This window comes from Mytilinidion resinicola (assembly GCF_010093595.1).
Source record: "Mytilinidion resinicola strain CBS 304.34 unplaced genomic scaffold BDZ99scaffold_30, whole genome shotgun sequence".
NCBI classification, from domain to species: Eukaryota; Fungi; Ascomycota; class Dothideomycetes; order Mytilinidiales; family Mytilinidiaceae; genus Mytilinidion; species Mytilinidion resinicola.
This window is the reverse complement of record NW_022985466.1, coordinates 50,354-72,990: the sequence shown is the minus strand read 5'-3', so window position 1 is coordinate 72,990 and position 22,637 is coordinate 50,354. Positions and strand designations below refer to the sequence as shown.

Here is a 22,637-nt window from a genome sequence, read left to right as displayed (position 1 = left end):
GGTACCATGTTAGAGCATCTCAAAGAATGCATTTCCCTCGTGGCACGCCGGTGCATCCTTCCTTTCGCGACGTTGCAGTCGTACCCAAGAAGAAAAGCGGCGGCCGAACACAATGCCACCAAGAGCCCTATCCTTCAACCACTCCTAGACCTTCTCCTCTGTATCGGCAATCATCTTTCACCTGTTTCTAGACTTCGTTTTGGACAAACGAGCAGGACGCTTCGAAGCACATTTCCTTTACCTGCCGGATTCTTCCCACTCAATGAACAAATCTCACAACTAGAAAGGAATGGTTCCCTTCCATCTACCTGGGGTATTGTGTCCTGGCGCTCCCGGAGGTCTCCGCAAAGCTCGTTACTATGCCCAGCAAGCCCCAAAAGCGCATTTCCACAGTTTCGGATCTGGTGTACGGGTTGCAACACGCACCACTCAGCCTACTTCTTCTCTCCTTGACAGAGGACATCTCCTCCGCTCAACCGCCGCTGTGTAGGGACAGAACACATACTCCGTCTCTGCGCACACAAGAGCTTTACGTACGCCGAGCTGTATGCACTTCTCGGACGCGGAGGCAGGTTCGTATGCCGGCATGCCGACCACGACGTTGCACATTGGCAAGACGAGAACTCGTTCAAGGGATACCCACGTATCGTAAGAGAGTCGAGACCCGCCACGCCTGTCTACAACGCTATCGACGGATACGTCATCACGCGACGGCTCTCACTTGTACGCATACCTCTTAGCGTCCCCGCTGTAGAAGTAATGGCACTCCTCGAATCAGCTATTTGGGCTCTTCGCGTGTTAGACCAGCTGCTTTGTCCACATCAATACACACGCGGAAGCTCACTCGGATTCGTGAGTCTTGTGAGGGATATGTTCAGCGCGCCCGTGTGGTGGCGAAATACCATGGACGGCGTGCAATCCACGTTGGGGCCGTGTTGGGCCGCGTAGCGCCGCATACAGAGCTGCAGTATCCCGGAGTGCAAGAGTTGGGTATACATCTTCCGGATCTGCGAGCCAGAAAAGGATTATGAAGAGTTCGTCCTGGAATCGTCGATGACACTGGATCGCTCACCTGCAATTGATCAGTCGTGGCTAGGGCAAACCTCTTATGAATGGACTTTCGTAGTGGATTGGGTCCGCTTGGCAGAAAGGATGGGAGTGGATCCGTGCAGGCATTTCGTTCTGACTAGCGGCCTTGGGTACTACACGACCAAATGAGATCGAGGTAGATTGGGATTCTGAGCAAATTTACGAGATGTTCTAAACGGCACAACATAACGCTCACCCCATGCTGCTATTTGCTGAGTTGGTCAATTTTCTACGCTGGGCGCCCTAAGTACACCCCTTTTAGGTGGGAGTATACTACACTGCCTGAGAAGAGTTGGGTCCGCTCAGTGTATGGAGTACGTCAAACCGCTGCAAACCAGCTGCAGTGCCCGCGACTTGGATGTGCACTTCTAACCCATAAAGTCGCAAATATTCTTGAAAGGGGATAGTCCTGGATTCTGGAGAAGGCTTCCCTGATCTCATAATAGATACGGAGAAGGATTGTTTCACTTATCTCAAATAGCTCTACCATCTAGCACCGTTTGGAGTTTCGAGTTCCAACAGGCTCAAGGGCCACTTTCACGTGGCTTGAGGATGAACGGTTATACTGACGAAAGAGTACCTTTGTATGCCTACCAAGACTTGCGGCTAATCATAAGGATATCTTTACTTCGGCGATGCCGCCGCTCAAGGTCTTTCAATGGTATGTGGGAATGTCGGGCGAATCATGAGCGTGACTCCTCTCGAGTCTTAATGAGATCAACGCCGTTTCTGGCCGGGGTATACCACGGTCTGAAGTACTTCAATGAGATATGAAAATCGTCCACAGAAGTAAAGTTTCATGATAATCGGGATACAGTTTCCATGAAGAGCGAGGGGAATCGAAGCCACCACGAGCTGGACCAGGATGGTGAGCAATCCAGAGTGCCAGACCCAGTCCTTCTCCGGCTTGCCTGGGGAACCTGCGGTGCGATAGATAGTAACGCGTAATCCGTAATCTGCGGGCACATCCAACGCCATCTTCTCGAGGTCTCTCATTAGGCGAGAAGTCAGCCAGCTGTTGTTCCAGCGCATTGAACCGGTGTAAGAGTTGAGGACCAACGCGTGCACCTCCGGGAGAGGAGTCACGCGCCCTCGCCACTGAAGATAGACACCATAGCAGAGAAGATGTACGGGACCCAGCCAATGCTAAACGGAACTGGTGCGATGATTCCACCGGAAAGCTGAGCCAAAGCTTTCTGAACAAGGTCTCCGCCGATGACGAGAAGGAATGGAATCATATTGGATAGGTCATTGACAGCGACCTCGCGAGTCCACTTCTCGGCAATGTCGCACGCGCGCAGCAAAAGGAGAGTCATATTGGCGGAGCTGGGTTAGAAGAGTTGGACGAGGGGGGGGACGTTGCTCGAAGAGGATGGCGGCGACACGCCGTGATTGCGGGAGGAATGAAGAAGTTGATGGAAATCGGCGGGAAAAATTATCGCTGCAGGTTTCGAATGAAGTGATGGACGTTTTGACCACCTCAGTGTCTTCACGGTGAATGGTGAAAGTTCTAGACGACGCCGATCAAGGTGGCCCAGCGAGTTTACTGATCGCTCCGAAGATTTTATTTGCTCTTTGTGCGAGATCAGGAAAGCATGACGAAGCATTTCAGACTGTGGCGAAGCTTTGCATACGGCGTATGGGCGGGACCGACCTTGAGGGGTTTGATATGAGGTAAAATCTGAGCCGAATAGAGGGTGGTTAATGAGGTCCGGCACTTACCGCCCTATATAACAACTCCCTCGTGTGTAGATGTTGATCACAATCCTATCACCATTTTAGCTCACCACTACCTCTCGATATCACCCGTTTCCCAGGCGGTTCACGACGCCTCCGCCCATATAGCTCGATGAAGTTACGAGCTTTACATCAATCTTTCTCAACGTCACCACACATCGATCGCTCGATCCTACCATATTTATCCACCGCCCACCACTGGTCATCATGTACAGTGTTCCTCAAATGTATACAGAGGATAAGACACCGCTCCGGGCAGAACCTATTCGCCGAAATTTAGTTCGGAAACCGCTCGGTCGCGTCACGGCGCTGGTAACAGTCCGCAACACCGCTACCAACGTTCTCATGGGAGATGTCATCAGCACATTGAGGAGGGAGCAGTGGGATCTGGTGTCAAACAAAGACGCTTCCGCGTGTTTCAGCGCACAAGGGGCCTTAAGGGAACGAGAAGAACAAATTGAACAACCCCTATATAAGACTAACTTGTGGATACCCTGGTCCGCCAAAGTCAACGTACATGGTGTGGAGCTGCCACTCCAGTTCGAAAAGGACATCACCATATTCCCACACACGGCAGTGAGCCAGCAAGACTGGCTTGAGGTGCTTCGTAATTACTCTGGGAGATACATCCGGGCTGTGGGCAATCTGCAAGGTTTCGGAATCGTTCTTTGCATGTTACCTCCCGTCAATATTACTGTGACATGGGGCCACACCACCATGACAGTGTTGGCGAAGGATGGCATTCACATCCATCGAGAGATATTTACAGCCGCGTTCGAGAGCTTGAAACCGCCTGATCGGACTTGGCTAAGCGACTACGTGGAAGAAGGGTACATCCGGATGGAAGAGCTTATAGGACGCATCTCAATCCCGATCCAAGAGGCTTTCCGCCTGTCCATCGATGGGAGAGTCAGGTGGATAGAAATGAAGCCTTCAACATCGACTACTGCGAAGACGCTGCAGCCTGGCTAAGGACGCTTCCTGACCCGCTGATACGACGTCACTGGCGTCAGCTACTCGGAGCGCGAGGCGATCGACGTCTCTTCCTCCGCACTCCGAAGAACCATGCACTCGAAGCAGAGGAGCGAGCTCTTCTAGCCCGCAGCACCGCCGCACAACTCTCATCCGACTCGGATCTCCTGTACCAGCACCGTATCTATCGTCCTATAGCCTGGAACCATAGATGAATTGTAGGTAATATATTGTATATAGACAAGAATGTTTGGATAAACGGACCATCAATGCTTATATTGTGGCCAAATGCTGTCCCGCCCGGAATCCAAACGTCATCCCTGGCCCGATACTTGACCCTCCACCCGGATAGCACCCCCGAAAGACGGAATTCTGATCACATCCGACTGAATACAGCCCCGGAATCGCGCTCCCACTTTTATCCACAACCTGTGCATCTTTGTTTGTCTTCAGGCCCCACATCGTGCTCACGTTGCCAGGATAGAGTTTTAACGCGTAAAATGGACCCTTCTGAAACAGACCCAGATTTGGATTCGGCTTCACAGCCGCATCACCGTAGAACCTGTCGTAGATATTCCCGCCGCGGTCAAACTCGGGATCTTTTCCTTTCACAGCGTTCTCGTTGCAATCTCGGATCGTCTGATGAAGAGTGCTTGCGTCGACTTCCGTCTTTCGCGCAAGCTCGTCAATGGTCGAGGCTTTGATCAGGTATCCGCGTCGAAGAAGACTCCGTATTGGGTAAGGCCACGGTAAGGCCATGCCCATGCCATATTTCCGCAAGAAGTGGTGGTCTGCAAGGAAAAACGCTTTTGTAATCTTCTTACGATGCATGTCCTTAACGAATTCCTGGTAAGGTGCCGACTCATTTGCAAAGCGCTTTCCATCTGGACCGATGATGATGGAGCCTGGCTTTGATCGATCGATGGCAAAATGAGGGTATCTTCGGACTGTGCCGTCTGCCATGTGAAGTAGGGACATCGGGGCGTAAATAGCGTTGTCAGGGTTCTTTTCTGGCAGGAAACCTCCAATTTCTGACCCAATGCGTTTTCCATCTCCTACGTTCCCTCGCGGTTGAGCTGTCCAGTCGTGGTAGACGTACTCTTGTGCCTCATGTGACCTGCCAAACCCACCACTGGCGAGCACCAATCCCTTCCGCACTCGGATGTTCACGTCCTTTCCGTCACGCTTCACGGTGATTCCTTGAACACCATTGTCATAAATGCCCTTGATAGCGGGAGTGTTGTTCCAGTATTCGACGCCTTCTTTGATCCCACTGAAGAAGAGACGCCCAACTAATGCGTTCCCATTCGCCATCTCCGCACCTTTGCCGTAACTCACAAGATCTACAGCATACCGCAGAACTCTCCGCGCCATATGGGCAAGGTTTCCAATACTGCCAAATGGGTTCGAAAAAATCACGAGCTCCGCGGGATCCGCTTGCATGGTCCCAAACGCGGAGTACCCCTGGATCGGATATCTCACTTCTTTTATACGACTCCCCAACTTCCTCCCGTCGAACTCTTGCGTTAGAACTGTTCGGCCGACCGATGCGCCTTCCTTGGAGATGTTGTAGTCTGGCAGCGGAACTGGTTTGAACTTCATAGTCGTGTTTTCCTCCATCCACTCGATCATTTTCGGACCGGATTCTAGGAATGCAGGGACAGTTTCAGGGTCATACAATGAGCCGAGAACCTTGTGAAGATAGGTGTCGGCTTGGGCCTTGGAGTCTTTGATGCCGAGGGCTGGCTGGAACTTGTTGTTGGGGATCCAGGCGCCGCCTCCAGAATATGCGGTGGTGCCGCCGAAGTAGGAGGTTTTCTCAACGACGAGGACCTTGAGACCGCGCTTTGCGGCGACGACGGCGGCGGTGAGGCCGGAACAGCCCGAGCCAACAACTACGACGTCGTACTCATGGTCGTATTTCTTTGGGTTGTCAAGTCAGTGAAAGAGTCACGTGAAGATTTAGGCAGTGAATTGATATACCGTGGGAGTAGATCTAGATGTCCCACTGAGACACCGACTCTGAATGAATGAAGCACGATTCCGCCTCACCAGCCCACTGAAGACTCGACGACGCGCACAGATCAACGACATGGTCACCCGAAGCGAGGTGCGAGCGTGGAGGACTTAATCTTGACGGCTGTCCTGGAAGATGGAGGAGAGGGGTTCCGGGAGGGTGCTTCGAGATCGGCGAGAATCAATTTTAGTGCTAAGTACCAAGATCAGACGGTAATTGTGATCGAGGTGAAGTGGATTGGCCGCCACTCAGGTATGTCACGGGATCTTAAGTTCCTTTCACATACAAAGTGCAAGCAAGCAGAAGACAGAAACAATAACCTGGAACTTTCGTCTCCCTGACCTTTTTAACGGATCCAGTCGGCAACGTGCTTCCAGGGGCTAATGCAAGATACCTCGCTTCTCCGCACTACTGTGGAGTTCCCCGGGCGAACTTGAATCGTGGGGAAGAAGCGTAGGAGGGGCTGGGGAATCAGTCCGTCCGAAAACATCGTCAGCCTCGAGAGGAATTCTGACCAATCAAGCTGACGAGAGAAGTAATCAGGAGCAACAACAACGATCGAGACTAATTTAGCGAAAGTTGTGATTATTCCGATCACGTGATAACAAAAACGGAGGACAAAAGATGTCGATTCTATGTAGGAATCTAGCTAGGCTGTATACACGTAGGGAGGGCCCGTGCGGCCCTGAATATTGACTAGATCTATAGTAGGAAGGCCTCCCAGTATAGATCTACATATTACGTGTATAGAAACCTATACATCACGTGCCTAGCCACCACGTGCCCGAATATCAGCCGGACGCTGAGAATTCTACAAAGTTTCGACATTTAGCTAAAGCTCGGTGGCGAAAATCGTAGGAGCGGAATTCGACTCTTTGGTGATGGATATAGGCGGATGAACGTGGGATACAGCGGTTCCTGCACACCCCGAAAGAGAAAAGAATAGCTTCGATACCGCTTCTGAGAGTTATGAAGTTTCAGTGCACGAACGGAATCTGATTATCAGACTTTGATCTAGTGGCATGTGATGGCGTCCGGTCGCTTTTGATTGGTTGAATAGCAAGTCTGGTACGGCTTCTCTTCTAAGTTTATTCAATTGCCTGCGCCAGTGGGCTGTCCTTTTACAAATATGAATATCTATCCCTGATGAGACTAGGAGAATGTTTCCCGCAAGGAAGGCCTTTTTACGTGCAGTATCCTAGCCCAACGCGGCATGGGCTTGTATAAAATTAAAGCATTACTAAACATCGTACAGTGCTACTTCATTTCATTTCGGAGAGTCCGGTGGAGCTCGCAATTGAGATGCGAACATTTCACACCTAGCTCCTTTTCTATACCTTAACCTCATGCGTGTCCTCCAACTGAACCACCGCCACCTTCTCCACTTCATTCTCCGTAATATCCTTGAACTCGACCTCGACCCTTTCGCCAAAGGCACCATTGACTTCTTCTAGAGAGAGACCCTTTGTCTATGAAGATGTTAGCGACAGCACTATCAGCAATGAGGTTGGTATCTTACCTCAGGGAAGAAGAAATAAACGATCGGTAGGAAGAAAAGGTTGCAAGCGATGAAGACAATATTGAATTTCCACGCAATCTTGTCCAGCGCAATCGGCGTCACTTGAGTGAAAGTCAAGGTGACTGAGTTCGCGACGAAAAGTGCAATCGCAACGCCATTTGCGCGGTTCTTCGTTGGCAGGATCTCGGCGGCGTAGGCGTAGGGTGAGGAGGCGTAGGTGGCGCCGAAAAAGTAGATGTATACCATGACGAAGCCGACACCGGCTTTGCCCCAGCCTGAAAGAGTGTCAGCAGTAGTGCTACAGAACTTGAGGGTTGGGGATACTACTTACTCTTAGTTCCGGTGCTGGTATAACGCTCGGAGCAAGCTGCAAAAACGCCCAACATTACGGAGAGAATGACTAAGCCTGATAGGAAGAGCTTTCTACGACCAACGCGATCGATCAAGATCAAGTTGGTCACACCACCGCAGGTGTTGCAGATGGCAAAGACGCCGACCATTAGCAGGACTTGTGTAGTCGAGAACCCGAGTCCGGCGTAAAAGACAGACTGGAAGCAACACATTAGTGACTGCGCCCATCTAGTGTGATTGTCGAAGCACCCACCTGGTAGACCTGGATCGTCTGTGCCCCGTTGGTCTGAACGGAAGTCAAAGCAGCAATCGCAACAAGCAGACGCCGAAGTTCACTCCAGTTGGTGAGCATGTGGGTCCATGAGGCCGTCTCCTTTTCCTTGGCCTCGACCTCCAGCTGTGCCGAGATCTGGATGTATTCCTTCTCCCAGAAGGTAGAGTCTTCGTGGGAATCGTGGAGTCTCTTCAGGATTACTTGCGCTTCGGCGTGACGGTCCTTGGTGATTACTGTGGTGGTTAGTATTCTTTCTGATTGATACACCAGTATAATGGAAACTTACACCAACGAGGCGAGAAAGGGATGAAAAAGCATCCAATGATTAGAAGGATAGCGGGAAGGCACTGCAGACCAATCGGAAAACGCCTGCATGATTCAGTACGAGGTCAGGAGAGAAAGTGGGATTAACGGGCGTACCATTGGAAGGATAGATTGGTCGAGTGATTACAAGCGAAGCCAACCCAAGATGCTAGTGCTCCTGCTAGGTTGAGCGTCACGATCTGGAACGCGACCATAGTACCACGGAGGTCGGGTGGCGCAATCTCAGCTTGATAGACGTTGACGGTGGTCAGCATGATGCCAGAGGCGATGCCAGCAAGAACGCGGCCTGTGAAGAATAGCCCGATTTCATGAGCTGCGGTTTGGAAAACGGCGCCGATGAGGCCCACCGCTGCGCCGAATTGAATTGTTCGCTTGCGGCCGAAGCGGTCGGCGAGAGCACTGACGAAGAGGAGGCCGATGAGGAGACCAGCGAAGTAGACGGAGCCGACGGCGCTGTCGAGGGGTGATCAGCAAAGGGGCTTGATGGAAAGTTGACTTCTGTTGAAACACCGAGATAGGGAACGTACCCGAGAACTGTCGCAGACGGGTTGAAGTACTCCAGAAAGCCCGGTTGCGCAAGTCTGGATCACCGTCAGAATGGCTCCGTCTTCCTGCTCCTCTTCGTCAACGCGACACTCACGTTCCAGCAATGACTGCAGCATCGTAACCATACAACATACTACCCGAGCCGGCAATGCCCGCGCACATCCAGTTGTACGCCTTACCCATGATGGCGGTCGATATCCTGGAGTTCTGATGAAGGTTGGAACAAAGTGGTGGAAGTATCCAAGAGCGATCGTCCAGTCCCGAGCCTCTGGGAATCTGGGGTAAGCTGAACTTTATATGCGAGTTTGGCTTGAGGTTTAATAAACGAATGGCATTGGTCACCTCCCGAACCGGTACCCTAGATTCGGACGGACGATCCTCGGTGCGATTGGCTTCTCCATTCTTGGTCCTTGAAGTGAATCTAGACCCTGTGATATAAAGTGGAGAAGCATTTCCGAGTTTACATGAGTCGGTGGTATTTTGGTTATCTTCTTATAATTGGTGACGGCATCACTTCCATGGGGGTGGTTGTGATGGTCGCAAAGATCCCCTCTTTTAGTTGCTTGGCACCGGGTAATTCAAACCTAGAACACTTGCAGCAAACACACCGAAGATAGATCGTCTAGATGCATGCAGCGTGATCAAGAACATGTAAGTCGAAACTGCAGAGAGCGGAAAGCTAGGGCGTGTCATCGCAATATTCTACACCGTGCGTGCTCCTCTTGGTTGCTAGCCACCGCCAGCAAGAGTAGCCAAATATGGAGTGACTTGCCAGTTGAAAGCCTCTTCTCGTCAACTCCCTCGCAGTGAATAGGGTTTCTTATCCAGTCCAGATGTCAAAGGGCCTATGGGGGCAGAGTACACAATCTTTTGGTAAAGCAGCGTCGAAGTTGAGTGACGGTTCGTTTAAATATACGATCCAATAGAAGAAGAATGATGTTTAGGTAATGAAGAAAACCTCTGCATCCACGCTTCCACTAGGTTGCCTGCCAGTTACCAACACCATGGTATGCGGACCCGCCGTCCTTCTGGTCGGTCTCGCAGGGGGTTCGGGGATCGATTCAAGCACCCAATGTCCCTCGTCTGTCTTCACATCTACCCTGGATCCATTGACAAACACCTCAGCCTCCCCGGTCCCACTAACCCTTCCATCCTCATACTTCGCAGTCATCTTCCCGCTGCCAAATTCCCGCTTCAACTCTGCTGTGATCTTCGGTTCGACTCTTGCCGCACTCTTCCTTTCAAACGCCGCTGCGAACTCTAGCAGCTCATCATCCGCATATGCTTTTCCCGCAAAGGTCAGGTTCACAGGCATGCCAATATCTGGCAGTACTCCCATCGGCACGCTTATAGTCGGCACGCCTAGATGCCTTAGAGCTCGGTTGCCATTTGAGTACCTGATTCCATTCTGCATGGCGTGCCTCGCGCTCTCCGTATTCTCCTCTACATCTGCACGTCCGATGCCGCCTTGTGCAGGGAACGCGACGAGATCAAACTTCTGTTTGTCGAGCCAATCTTCGAAGTCTCTCTTACGCTGCGCTTCAAGCGCCGGGAGAGTCTCCGCCATGCCCGGAATCTCCCAGAGCGAGGTTGATTCTGCGCCGAGTTTGGTAAGGCCGGGGTAGTTGATGGCATTCTTGGCTTCTGCGAAGAGGTCTGGGATGTAGTCTGGTGGCTTTGGAAAGATGTCAGCCCCGTTGACGCTTGCGAGGCCCGGGTGATCACTGGCCTTGAGAAACTGATCCCAGGACTTCGCGATGATGAGACCGCGTTCTATCGTGCTCCAGTTATGAGGTGCGCCGACGACGTTGTTGGCGAGGCCAGACACACTGTCGTCCTCGTAGTTAGTTACCAGGGGAAAGTCTGTCAACACCAATTCTGCGCCAAGTTCCTCGAGTTGCTTTCGTGCATCCTTCCATAGCTCAATCACACCAGGTAAGACAACCGTGTCTTTCCCGTCTTTCTCTCCGACATAGGCTCGGGGGACGCCAATTCGCTTTCCCTCCAAGTTTTGCTTATCCGTAGTCCACCGAAAAGATGGAGAGGGTAGCTTGACGAACGTCTGCTCGCGCCAAAAATCCGTCACTGTCTCTTCATCCTTCTGACACAGTACATCCAGCACCTCAACCATATCCGCCACGGTCCGCGTGTACGGCACCACGACATCGCAAGTTCCATAAAGTGGCCACAAACCTCTACACGAAATGACCCCTCGAGAAGGCGTGTAGCACACAAGCCCGTTATTCGAAGCCGGCGAACGACCTGAGCTCACCGTCTCCGAACCCAGCCCAAAGGCTGCGAAACTCGCCGCCGTCGACGTCGCAGCACCTTGCGAAGATCCAGACACAAACGCTGCGGTCAAGAAGTCGACATTGTATGGGGAGAGCGCGCACCCATAGAGTCCGCGCTGCATGCCTCCCGCAGCCATGGGCGGCATATTCGTTTTGCCAATCAACACCGCCCCGGCTTCTCTCAATTTCGCAGCTACCCACGCATCTTCATTTGAATGTAGATCTTTGAATGCGAGGGAGCCCGCAGAGACGGTGATTCCGGCATACTTGTAGCTATCTTTGAGCGTGTACGGGATGCCGTCAAGCGGTCCGAGGGGTTTACCAGATGCACGGCGCTGGTCACTGGCACGGGCTTCATCGAGAATGTGCGAGTTGAACACCGTGAATGAGTTTAGGCGCGGGCCAGCGAAGTCGTAGGTTCCTATGCGGAGGAGGTAGGTGATGACGAGCTCGACGCTGGTAGTGGCTCCTGAGTTCAAAGCGTCGCGGTGGGAAGCGATGCTGGCTTCCACGACGTTGAACATGATGGGAGTATGTATCTTGATGGGTAAAGCACGTATTTGGGTCTATCGGATGTTAGACTCGGGGATTTTTCGAACCTCGCTCCGGACGACATACGTATGTTATTCTCGATAAGAGATTGAGAGGATGAAGTCTGGGCGAAAGTTCCTTATCAATAGTCCTACGGTCTTACAGCATTCCTAGGGTCTTAGAACTACAGCATCTCAGCATACGTTTTGCATGCCTCAATTGATCCTTGGACTATAGACCACTGGGGTTGTAAAAGGTATGCCGTCAAGGTATCGGGAGATACGCCGTTATTGGCGGACACTGGAGGCCGAAATGCTAGGCTCGACTAGGCAGTCCGGCTGAGCAATGAGATATGCTCCACGTGACCAGCACGAGACAGGGCATCGTACCGAACGTGACTTAAGCCAGGGGATTCCAGCTGATACTCGTTACCCTAGTGCTTGTGCTGCATCACTCTTCCAAGCAGACCCCATGAATGCTATCGAGGTTTATATTTCTCACGATACGCACCGGAAATCCTTTGCGAACAATACTCAGGCTCTCTCGAAGAAAAAGTGGCAGAACAAACTTTTTCTTTGCCTGCGTACACTTGCCTGGCACCGCTTGATATCCTCTGGTATGCTTGAAAAATGGTGAAGTGCCCGTTTTGGCAAGCCTAATAGCTTTCCGGGCCGCCTCAGGCTGTAGGTCTATCAGACTGCCACGTCCGCGTTCGAGGGAGCCGCCTGCTATCACACAACAGCATGGAGTATGGCAACGCTTTGAAGTAGACCGTCGCCGACGCTGCTATTAGCGAAATCCTTAAACCGACCCAGCCTCTACTAGCATGCAACACTAATTATTGAGAGAGGTGCTTCCAGAATAGCTTTCAGCCTCTTACCCGAGGTACGGTGTCCGCGGCACTCCGTAAGGTTTCGACTGGCACGTTCTCACTTCTGTCCACTTACTATCCTCTCTTTGCATCACGTCCCATGATGACGAGTTGATCGAGGTTCGTGGATGCGAGAGCCGATGGTTGATTTCAAAAAGAAAGAAGAGGGTATTTCTAAGCTCAAGCCCGAAACCCGAGCACGAAAGGCGGTGGCGGGGTAAGAAGGCTGTCCTCCGCCGCTGGTTTCGTGCTCTCGACCTGCAATACTTTCCGTCGATATCATCTACTTGTCCCCTAGAAATTGTGGTTTTTACCGCATCAGTATGGCTGTCAGCACTCGAAAACCAATCCTCATTTCCGGCGCTGGCCTTGCCTCTCTTTTGCTCGCGCAATCGCTCCTTCGCGCTTCCATTCCCTTTCTCATCTTCGAGCGTGACAGCTCCTTTTCCTTCCGCGCGCAAGGCTACAGACTCCGTCTCTCCTCCGAAGGACTGAATGCGATCGAGTCCGCCCTCGAACCTGAGATGTGGAAGCGCTTCTGGGAAACCTGCGGCAAGACCGGTGGTGAAGGATTTGGAACCATCGACGCGAAGACAGGTTTGAGGGTGCCTGAACCGCCAGACGACAACAAGAATGACAAGCCAAAAGTCCCTAAGGAGACCCTCACATCCCGCGGTGGAAAGATCGTGGGAATTTCAAGGGGCGAAATGCGCAAGCTCTTCGCCTCCGGATGCGAGCCTTTCATCCATTGGTCCCACCGCGTGACAAGCTACGAATTGACACCATCCGGCGTCCACGCGGTCTTCGCAGACGGCTCCAAATCCGTTGAAGGAGAGATGTTGATCGGCGGCGAGGGCATCTACTCCAAAGTCGCGAAGCAGGTTTCTCAAGGCAAGCTGAAGGTTTACGATACTGGCGCAAGAGGAATCCACGGCCAAGCACCGACAACGGCGTTCAAAGGCCTTGGGGAAGGTGTTTGGCGAATGGTCGATGATTCTAATCCCAAAGGGCGATGTTCAGTTATCACAAACGTCCGCTCGGGCGACATGGACGATCCCAATGTGCAATTTGGATGGACAATGGGGGCCCAACCAGGCGTCATAAAGGTGCCGAATGACGACGGTGCCATGATCGGGACTCCAGCAGCTGAGATAGTGAAGGAACTCACCGCGGATTGGCATCCCCGCCTGAAGCCCCTTTTTGATGAGATGGATGTTTCCGAAGCGGCCTTCTGGAAGATAACTTGCTCTACTCCGGCAGGCGTTCCGGAATGGCCAAACGAGCCACGTGTCACTGTCATTGGGGATGCCGCGCATTCCATGACACCTGCTGGCGGGATTGGTGCGAACACGGCTGTCCAAGACTCTGCGCTGCTCGGTAGACTAATAGCTGAGGCGGGTGGCTATTCGGACGGCGTGACCGCTGCCTACGAGAAGCAGATGAGGGTATATGGCAGCGAGGCGGTTGGGATAAGCTATGGACTAGCAACGGTCGGGTTTGGAATTTCCATCGACGAGAACTCCAAGACGGTGTGACGCAAAGAACGAAGTATAGGATCGGGCTGGCGTAGGAATAGGTTATAGATATGATTATGAAAATAATGATTAAATTATATAGAAGTAATATCAGCCTGTGCAGCTGCCTTTACCACAGCGCCACAAAACAGTGTGATTGAGAATCGACCTTGATTGCTCAACGCCAGCTACTTGTAAACGACCAGCAAGATGCCTCGCAAGGCCTAACATTAAGCTCGTTCAGACATCCGACCCCAAAATTCCAGTGAAAGCTTTCCTTTTCACCCTTGCAACTCAACTCCAGACGCCATCGCTCTATCCTCCTCTCCATAATCCTCGTCATCATCCCATCCCTCCCTATCATCCTTCTCCATCCTCACAAATACCAAGTCCAACACCAGCGCGAACAGGGCAATCCCGCAACCGAACCAAAGCGCGGAGCGATAACCCAGTACACGATGCTTATTCGCCTTATCTACCTGCATCTCAATCGTTCCAGCGAATCCAAGCCCGATACTGTTTCCGTAGAGCAGCAGTACGCCAATCAGGCTGGCGGCGACGCCCTGCTGTGCACGGCCCACGGCATTACTGGCAATGATCTGCGCTGCGGTGAAGACGAGATCCGGGCAAAAGGACATTAAGATGGTAGCGGGGAAGACTTGGGCCCAGTAAGTCTGCTCAGCTGGCATAGTGGCGATGAGGATGTTGGATATGGCGACCGAGAGGAGGCCGATGGCGAGAATGTATTGCACTGGCACACGTGGCACTAGCCAAGAGGCCCACCAGGCGGCGAAAACGCCAAAAAAGAGGAACGGAGTCTGAGTATGCTTTTATCAGTTTTGCCCTTTTGTGGTAGATACTCCTGGATAGGCGAAGAAGAGAGTGGGAAAAGGTATCTCCCCCAAGCGGCAGCAAAATGGAGAACGGACCAGCTGCGGACTAACTGGACCCAAGCGACCATGTACCATAGCATTATCTGTTCTCCGGGCATCAGCCAGCTGGCAAGGCAAAGACGTTAAGCGCATGGTGGGTTTACTTACTCCAAAAGACATGAAGGACATTAACACTGACAGCATCAGCGGTAGGAATGATGGCGCCTTCCAGATGCTAAGAGGCATAATTGGTGCAGAGGAGCGGAGTTCCCAAGCTGCGAAGAGGGCAAGAGTGCTAATGCTACCGACGAGGATGCCAATTTGATAGGGATTGCTCCATCCCGCGGCTGGTGCTTGACTGCAATGGACTCAGCCAGGCTGGACTCAGACTACAATATTGTAGGGTATTGCCTTACTTCCAGGTAAAGTTGAACAGAATTAGTCCAGCAGTACCGAGCGCAGCACCAATCCAATCGATCTTGCCGTCCGCGTCGACAGGCTTTTCGGGAGGCAAAAGCTTCCATAAGACGGTAAAGACGACAAAAGCAAGGAGACCCAAGAAGAGGAACAAGCCCCACCAAGGGGTAAACCTCGTAAAGATGCCGGCCAGGACAGCGCCGAGATATCCGCCGATGGGAGCAGCAGCGCCGAAGATGCCTAGACAAAAGTTGCGCGAGCGGCCTGGTGGGAAGGTGATGCCGATCATGGCAACGGCGTTGGGAAGGATGAGCGCACCACCCATGCCGGTGAAGCCACGAGCGATATTGAAGGACAAAAAGGAGCGGCACGCAATGTTCAACAACGACCAAGCGGAGAACCAAGCACCACCAAAGAGCAATATCTTTTTGTGGCCGTACACAGAGCCTAGTCTGCCGCTGACCAGGACAAAAGAGCCTTGGGTGAGGCTGATGATGATAGAGAGGGTTAGCTACGATATAGGATAGTGCTGTCTTCACTCACGGATAGCTGGCGGCGACCCAGTTGGACAGTCGGACGTCGCGAACGCCCAAGTCTCTTCCGATTTGGAAGCCGCCAGCGACTGTGGCACCGTTGGATATCATCTGCACCAGATTTGCGAGCAAAACGAATACAGCTATGGCGACCCGTCGTTTCCTTGAAGTTGTCAGTACCGGTGCCGGTTCAGGTACTGCGACGACCGCAGAGGGTGACGGCGGTCGTTGGATTGTCCTGGTCCCGGTCGACATCTCTTATTTAGATTTCTTTACAAGATAGCGCGTAGTCTATAATAATGTAGCTGTGGATAGTAGAAGAAAAGCTAGCGGTTCGGGTTACGCAGCTTCTAAGCAGGCTAACGTAGTCGGCAAGCGAGCTGGCCACCTGCCCTGCTACCAAGGCCAAAAAACGTGAATTACATAACAACGAACAATCGTATTATATGCAACTATCTACTAGCTAGTTGCCTGCTGTCTAGGACAAGTACGTCTATTATGTTCTAGTAAACTGCATATACTGCACTTAGGTAGTGCTCGTTGCTATGGCCCGGCCGCTGCCTTTGCTACCACCTCTGCTGCCACCTCCTGGGCAGTAGATGCCTAAGAGGCCTCTTTAGCGCCTAATAGTACCCCTCCCCTAGCTATATATATGCGCTTCTATACCTTTTTCCCTTTCTAGCGCTGGTTTTCTATCTATAGCTTATTATCTTTTTCTATTTCCACGCTCTCACTCAGCAGAGGGGGCCGCCCGGCTAGTTTAGCTATTCTAGCCAAGCTAGCCGGCCGTGCACAGTGCACCGGCTGCATGCAGATGTTGAACTGTGTATGGATTGGGCAACAGAAGCCTCCGTAGGCCGTGCCAGCCAGCTGTAGAGCAAGCTCATGGTGTTGAGGGCGCATCGGCGAGGCCGCCAAGGCCTCGCACGAGCCGCAGCCGGTCAATGCAAACCGTGAGGTTGCTCAGCTGTACGCACGCACCGAAGGAGACCTCCCAAACAAGTGCCCAAACCCGTGGAGCTAAGAAGAAGGGGTGGTGTAAGGAAGGGGGATTCCGGTAAGGAACTGGTGGTTGAGCCGGAGTAGGATAGTTGGGTTGGTCGTGAAGTAGAGCCTAAAGGCGTCTGAAGTCCAGCGGCCAAGCGTCTGCACCTGGCTATTGAGGGCGCCTCTGTTGTGAGCGTGCTGGGCCGCTCCTTTGCGGAAACTATGGCCTAAGTAGCCCTCTGGGTTAACGCCAAGCTGCGTAAGCTGCGACGAGAGTCGGCGCAGGAATGTTGTGCGGTTGAAGGGCGACCTCTGGAAGCGGAATAGCGGTGCTAAGGGTGGCTGGCTATCAACACTAAGGAGCCCCTCGAGCGCTCGCACTGGGCAGGCGTTGTTGCTTGTGCGTAATAGAAGAATCTGCACGCCCTCGTGGGCTATATTAGTTTTGCTGCGGCTAAGGCGGAGCGTGGCGTGGTCGGCCGCTATATAGATGTTGCTGCGGGTAAGCCTGGTGTTAATAAAGGTCCTCTTATTAATAAGATCTTTCTTCTTATAGGTAAACTCGCCGAGCCTAAGAAAGCCGGCAAAAGCTACCCGGCATGCGGCTAAGAAGTTAAGGTTGTCAGCGGCTAGCTGCTGCGGTGCGTCTATGCATCTAGATAGCCCTGCAATTATAGCCTTCGAGATTAGGTGGCGGACGCGCGATGCTGGCTGCGGGAATAGCCTCCTCCCGCCGTCTACTAGGCGCTTAACGTGCTTATCCTTAAATACCTCCAACAGTAGCCTGCAGTCAACGTGCACGGAGCGTAGCGCAGAGAGGCCTATTATTATAAAGCTGGGCCGGAGTTGTTTATATATAGACGACCCGAATAGGCATGCAGTAACCCACCTCGCCAGCAAGTCCGCTAAGGCCGGCTAGGCTTGCATCTTATTAAGGGCATAGATCTGCTTATAGCTGTTCTGCAGGGACTTATAGAACTGCCTTATACCTACTACTAGGCCGTTCTATAGCAGCTTAAGGTGCGCGTTGTTAAAATAGGGTGTCTGCTTGCGGAACCCGCGCGGCAGCTTAAGGCCGGTAAGTTCTTCTACTGCGGGTAGATATTAGCAACGCGTTTAATATCTAGGCGGGAGAGGGCGTCTGCTAGTGCGTTATTTTTAGAGGAGAGCCACGTTAGTAGCAGGTCGATATTGCGGGCGGCGGTAAGTAGCAGCAGCTGTTTAAGCGGTGCGTCCGCGGCGCCTTTAATATAGCCCTTCTATAAGCCCTAGAGCGCGGTAGTGCTGTTAGTATACAGCATAGCTATATAGCTATGCTACTAGTAGGAGAAAAGCTATAAAGCTTTAAAAATTACCTGCACCTCTTTAATATTAATATAGTTATTAGCGGCTGCGCCTTTAATAGCTATTATTACGGCTTAGGTTTTTAACAGGGCTTTAGCATAGGCTTGCCACCCGGTTTAAACTATAGAGGATTTAAAGTAGAATAGGCTAAGGCTAATATTAGATATATTAGTAATAATATATACTATTAGCCTGGCGGCGTTATTTAGGAATTAGACTCTATTAAAGTTCGGAAGTAGGTTTTTTTACTATAGCAGGTCCGCTATAAGTTCTGCCGGGATACAGCAATATATAGACTACTTATAATAGGGTAGGAAAGCTTAGATAAAATTAAATAGAGGGCGTAGCTACAACCTGCTAAGTATTATAACTTAAGTATAGAAGTTAAAAAAGCCCGCTAATAACTAGGCTTACTAGAGTAATATGCTCCGGGCTTATAGTACTACTATAACTTTACTATATATATAGTCTATTTTATTCTAGGGCAGCTTAGCCTCTATAGTAATACTATTAATTTCTATACCTAGAATATTAAGGCAGGTGCTGTATTTATCCTTTTTATTATTTAGCAAAACGTTTAGCCGGTTTATAGTAGCTATATAAATAGTGCTAAACTACTATAAGCGCGCTAGATACTCTATAGCAGGGGCTGCTATAATAATAATAAAGTTGTTAAGGTAGTAGTATACTAACTACTTATTAAGGCTAGTATTAAAAATCTAGTATAGTTCTTCTATAAATAGATTAAATAGAAAAAGCGCTATAGAAAGGCTAAAAAAAAGGCAGCGCTCTATATATATAGAGCCTAGCTACTTAAAGCCCAGCAGGTACTAATTATAAAGAGCTACTAGTACTATATAGAAGGCGTTCTTAATATCTTATTTTACTAGTAGGCAGCCCGCCCTAGCTTTAATAATATAGTTATAGATTTTATTAAGCTTAAGGTATATAAAAAAGGCCTAGTAGCGCAGGATCTAGTTATTAACGCCCTTTCTGCGAGGATATAAAAGGTTATAGATATATTTCCAGCTGCTATTATACTTTAGTATAAGGCTAAAAGGTAAAATAAAAGTTATTTATAGTAATACTATTTAGACTCTATATAGGGCTAAATTTAATTGACCTTACGTTTATAATAGGGTGGCTAACAGAACGAACAATTTCCTCCACGGTACGAGAGGAATAGAACTGCGACTCTAATCACCGGCCTATATACACGGAGTTCGATGTCTCACCACTAAAGGCAGCCGAACCCCAGCAGCGTAGGCTGTGGAAGGATGTAGCATGGAAAGAAGTACGAGAGAACCTAGCAATACGGCTAGACGAGCTAGAAACTCGGAACGACCCGCAGGAGACGGAGGAAGATCTTAATATGTTTGCACACCGCCTATATAAGTGCATATAAGCCACAATAGACGAAACTATACCACTCGCAAAGCTGTTGAAATAAGCATCACCTGCGTGGTTAACAGAGTGCACCGAGGAAGTGCGGGAGACGAGGCGGGCCTATAGAACCTGGCGCTCGTTAAGAACAGTAGAGGACTGGATTTTGTACAGAGTACAGTGCAACAGAAAGAAGAGGGCTATACGCAAAGAGAGCACAAAAGCATGGCGCCGCGCAGTAGACAAGATCACGTTGGATCCGAAAGGCGTATAGAAGCTAGCTAAATAGGGCAGAACTATTAGAAAGGAACCACGGCCACCGCCTTAATTCCCCCCTCTTTTACGGCCTAACAACGCAATGCTCTATATAGACAATAAGACCAAGGCCTAAATACTTGCGGAACAGTTTTTCCCACCTCCTATAGAGGCAGACCTCTCCAATATTAAAGGATACTAATACCTAGAGCCGTATAAGTCCTTATAAGACGTTATAGTAGAAGACATCCTCTCCGCGCTAATAGGAATAGCCCCGGACAAGGCCCCGGGCATTATAAAGATAACTAACAGAATCCTTAAGAAATGCGAAACGCAGCTAGCACTAACGCTGGCCAGGTTCTTTACCAGGTGCGTGCGTATAGGGCACCACCTACAGCTATATAAAGAATTAATTACTATAGTACTACGTAAGCCTTAGAAAGCGTCCTATAATATAGCAAAGTTGTATAGGCTAATTGCGCTGCTGGAAATAGTAGGTAAGCTGCTTAAACGCATTATAGCACGAAAACTATCTAAAATAGCAGAAGAGAAAGGCATGCTCCTACTAAGCTAAATAAGCGCAAGGCCTAAATAATCTATATAAACAGTACTAGAACTTCTTATAGAATAAATATAAACTATATAGAAGGGCAACTCTTACCTTATTACCTTTCTTTTTAGCCTGGACATTTTAAGGGCCTTTAATAGAGTATTTTATAAGAAAATAATATATAACCTATAGGTCTAATATATACCGGAATAAATAGTCTAATTTATATTATTATTTCTATAGAACCGAACTATAAGACTTTCTATTAGAAGATATATTACTAAAACTATCCCGGTTAATATAGGTATACTATAAAAATCCTTACTTTTACTAATTTTTTTTTTATTCTTTATAAGCACGCTTCTGCCGGCACTATAAAAAGGTAATATAACAGCCTACAGGTTTATAGATAATACTAATATCCTTATATTTAGCAAAAGCACGGAAGAGAACTGCAGGGCAATTAAAAGTGCGCACGTATAGTATATAAAGTAGGCGAAAAAGTATAGTATAGTATTTACCCCGGATAAGTATTACCTTATATACTTTATAAGGTGCTATTTAAATATAGTAAATATAAAGGCTATAGTAAATATCCGGGGCTTTATAGAGGGCTTAATTATAAAGCTCTATATACTTAGAGTTTAGGTAAACTCTAAACTTAAATAGGGCCTGTATATATATATTATAAAGGAAAAGGCTATAGTATAGATAGGAGCCCTTACACGGCTAATAGTATTAATATAGGGCGTAAGCTTCTAAAAAGCATAGTATATATACTTAGCAGTTATTAGGCCGGTTTTTATATATAGGTATACTACCTAGTTTCTAATACTAGGTATAAAGGAATAAATTAGTAAAGCGAAGATTAAATAACTTAAAACGGCCTAGAACTACTTCCTTTATACTATTACAGGGGCGTATAAAATAATAGATATTAAGACACTTAAATATAAAACCTTTTACCCTCTCTAAGGCTTAAGCTAGAAGAACTCGCAGTAGCGTACGCGGACCGCACGCGCGCAGGCTAGGCTAGAAAGTATATTAAAACTATATACTGCACTATTAAAGATACTATTAGAAGATACTATAAGCCTAGGAAAACGCCTAAATATAAGCTAAGCCGGCGTAATATACTAAAGAGGCTCGCGGTTAAAGCTATAGCACTAGCCCTAAGGTATAAAAGGCAGTTAGATAACTTATATAAGCTTTTAAAATAAGAAGTAATATAGAAAGTATATAAGGAAAGGTAGAGGGATAAATAGAAGGCCTATAGGAAGAAATAAAGGGGCTCTTCTACGCCGGCCCTTAATATAAAATAGAATAAAAATTAGGTAACTAAATACTATAAGCTTATAAAAGTAGAAAGCTTAATTATTACGTTTTTATAAACAGAATATATAGGGCTTAACGTATACCTGCACTATATAAGGGTGCCTAATTACCTTTTACCTGCATGCCCCTGCAGGTATATACTATAGTTTCTAAAGTATATAGTAATACACTATAAATAATACTATAATAGTAAAGGCAATATATTTTTTAAGGCTAGAATAAGAATATATATACAGCTATATAAAAACTATAAGGGAAATAAGGCCGTTTTGCAATAGTTCCTGCACTAGATAGACCTTCTACTTTACCTCTCTATAGCTAGAGAAATAGCAACGGAAAAGCTAGCTATATAGCCAGCCGACTTATATAGCCACGCCCTAAAAATAGAACTATATACACGTATATATATTGTATAACTACAGGCACGCCCGCAATAGAGCAACCCCTCTAATTTCCTATTATCCTTTAATTTAATACCTTAGCTTTTAAAAAAAAGGGCACGCGCGTATAGTAAGGGCACGCGCGCCCTAATATAGACCCCGGACCTTACTAACCTTCTAAACACCGTATAACCCTAGAATCTAGGGCCTACGGACACCGGATTAATCCTAGAAAATATATTAAAATAGCTTACTCTATAGCAATACTTATAGAGCTGCCACGCGTCCCCTATAGCCGCGCAGAAATAAAAGAAACGTAAGGTGTTATATACTATAAAGAATAAGGTTTTCACCTAACCGCTATAGAGCGAACGGTTTCCCCTTATAAATAAAACCTAGATAGCACTGCCGTATAGACCCTAACAGGAGCTAAATCGGCCTAATAGAACCTAATAATAATAATAATAATAATAATAATAATAATAATAATAATAATAATAATAATAATAATAATAATAATAATAATAATAATAATAATAATAATA

At 48.9% G+C, this 22,637-nt stretch overlaps 7 protein-coding genes across 7 annotated transcripts; 2 read left to right on the top strand and 5 right to left on the bottom strand.

The window, feature by feature from the left end:
• Positions 1–1,806: 1,806 nt before the first annotated feature.
• Positions 1,807–2,850, bottom strand: BDZ99DRAFT_576587 (uncharacterized protein; the record flags this gene model as incomplete). Its single annotated transcript, XM_033728594.1, has 2 exons — positions 2,176–2,850; positions 1,807–2,104 (listed from the first exon to the last, which is right to left on the bottom strand). Exons 1-2 carry the CDS (start codon positions 2,403–2,405, stop codon positions 1,807–1,809), a joined length of 528 nt encoding a protein of 175 aa, XP_033569649.1. The 5' UTR covers positions 2,406–2,850.
• Positions 2,851–2,893: 43 nt separating this feature from the next.
• On the top strand, positions 2,894–3,935 carry BDZ99DRAFT_198805 (uncharacterized protein). Its single transcript, XM_033713221.1, has one exon. The coding sequence runs from the start codon at positions 3,034–3,036 to the stop codon at positions 3,796–3,798; it is 765 nt and encodes a 254-aa protein (XP_033569648.1). The 5' UTR covers positions 2,894–3,033; the 3' UTR covers positions 3,799–3,935.
• An 83-nt stretch (positions 3,936–4,018) lies between these two features.
• On the bottom strand, positions 4,019–5,892 carry BDZ99DRAFT_503678 (fumarate reductase/succinate dehydrogenase flavo protein; the record flags this gene model as incomplete). The annotated part of the gene is made up of 2 exons (XM_033723979.1): positions 4,019–5,721; positions 5,782–5,892. 2 exons carry the CDS (start codon positions 5,890–5,892, stop codon positions 4,072–4,074), a joined length of 1,761 nt encoding a protein of 586 aa, XP_033569647.1. The 3' UTR covers positions 4,019–4,071.
• A 1,034-nt stretch (positions 5,893–6,926) lies between these two features.
• On the bottom strand, positions 6,927–9,012 carry BDZ99DRAFT_454350 (general substrate transporter; the record flags this gene model as incomplete). Its single annotated transcript, XM_033718382.1, has 8 exons — positions 6,927–7,284; positions 7,335–7,609; positions 7,666–7,882; positions 7,939–8,192; positions 8,246–8,328; positions 8,380–8,736; positions 8,811–8,864; positions 8,924–9,012. The coding sequence occupies 8 exons, from the start codon at positions 9,010–9,012 to the stop codon at positions 7,147–7,149; spliced, it is 1,467 nt and encodes a 488-aa protein (XP_033569646.1). The 3' UTR covers positions 6,927–7,146.
• Positions 9,013–9,400: 388 nt separating this feature from the next.
• On the bottom strand, positions 9,401–11,888 carry BDZ99DRAFT_468670 (amidase signature enzyme). The gene is made up of 2 exons (XM_033721312.1): positions 11,739–11,888; positions 9,401–11,686 (listed from the first exon to the last, which is right to left on the bottom strand). The coding sequence occupies exon 2, from the start codon at positions 11,642–11,644 to the stop codon at positions 9,770–9,772; it is 1,875 nt and encodes a 624-aa protein (XP_033569645.1). The 5' UTR covers positions 11,645–11,686; positions 11,739–11,888; the 3' UTR covers positions 9,401–9,769.
• An 884-nt stretch (positions 11,889–12,772) lies between these two features.
• Positions 12,773–14,182, top strand: BDZ99DRAFT_468669 (FAD/NAD(P)-binding domain-containing protein). The gene has a single exon (XM_033721311.1). It carries the CDS (start codon positions 12,846–12,848, stop codon positions 14,055–14,057), a length of 1,212 nt encoding a protein of 403 aa, XP_033569644.1. The 5' UTR covers positions 12,773–12,845; the 3' UTR covers positions 14,058–14,182.
• Positions 14,183–14,317: 135 nt separating this feature from the next.
• On the bottom strand, positions 14,318–16,120 carry BDZ99DRAFT_454343 (MFS general substrate transporter; the record flags this gene model as incomplete). The annotated part of the gene is made up of 5 exons (XM_033718381.1): positions 15,869–16,120; positions 15,325–15,813; positions 15,077–15,266; positions 14,962–15,012; positions 14,318–14,854 (listed from the first exon to the last, which is right to left on the bottom strand). The coding sequence occupies exons 1-5, from the start codon at positions 16,111–16,113 to the stop codon at positions 14,318–14,320; spliced, it is 1,512 nt and encodes a 503-aa protein (XP_033569643.1). The 5' UTR covers positions 16,114–16,120.
• Between the last annotated feature and the right edge of the window lie 6,517 nt (positions 16,121–22,637).

Coding starts and splice junctions, on each gene's coding strand:
- BDZ99DRAFT_198805 (XM_033713221.1), top strand. CDS start 3,034: ATGTACAGTGTTCCTCAAATGTATACAGAGGATAAGACACCGCTCCGG.
- BDZ99DRAFT_468670 (XM_033721312.1), bottom strand. CDS start 11,644: ATGTTCAACGTCGTGGAAGCCAGCATCGCTTCCCACCGCGACGCTTTG.
- BDZ99DRAFT_468669 (XM_033721311.1), top strand. CDS start 12,846: ATGGCTGTCAGCACTCGAAAACCAATCCTCATTTCCGGCGCTGGCCTT.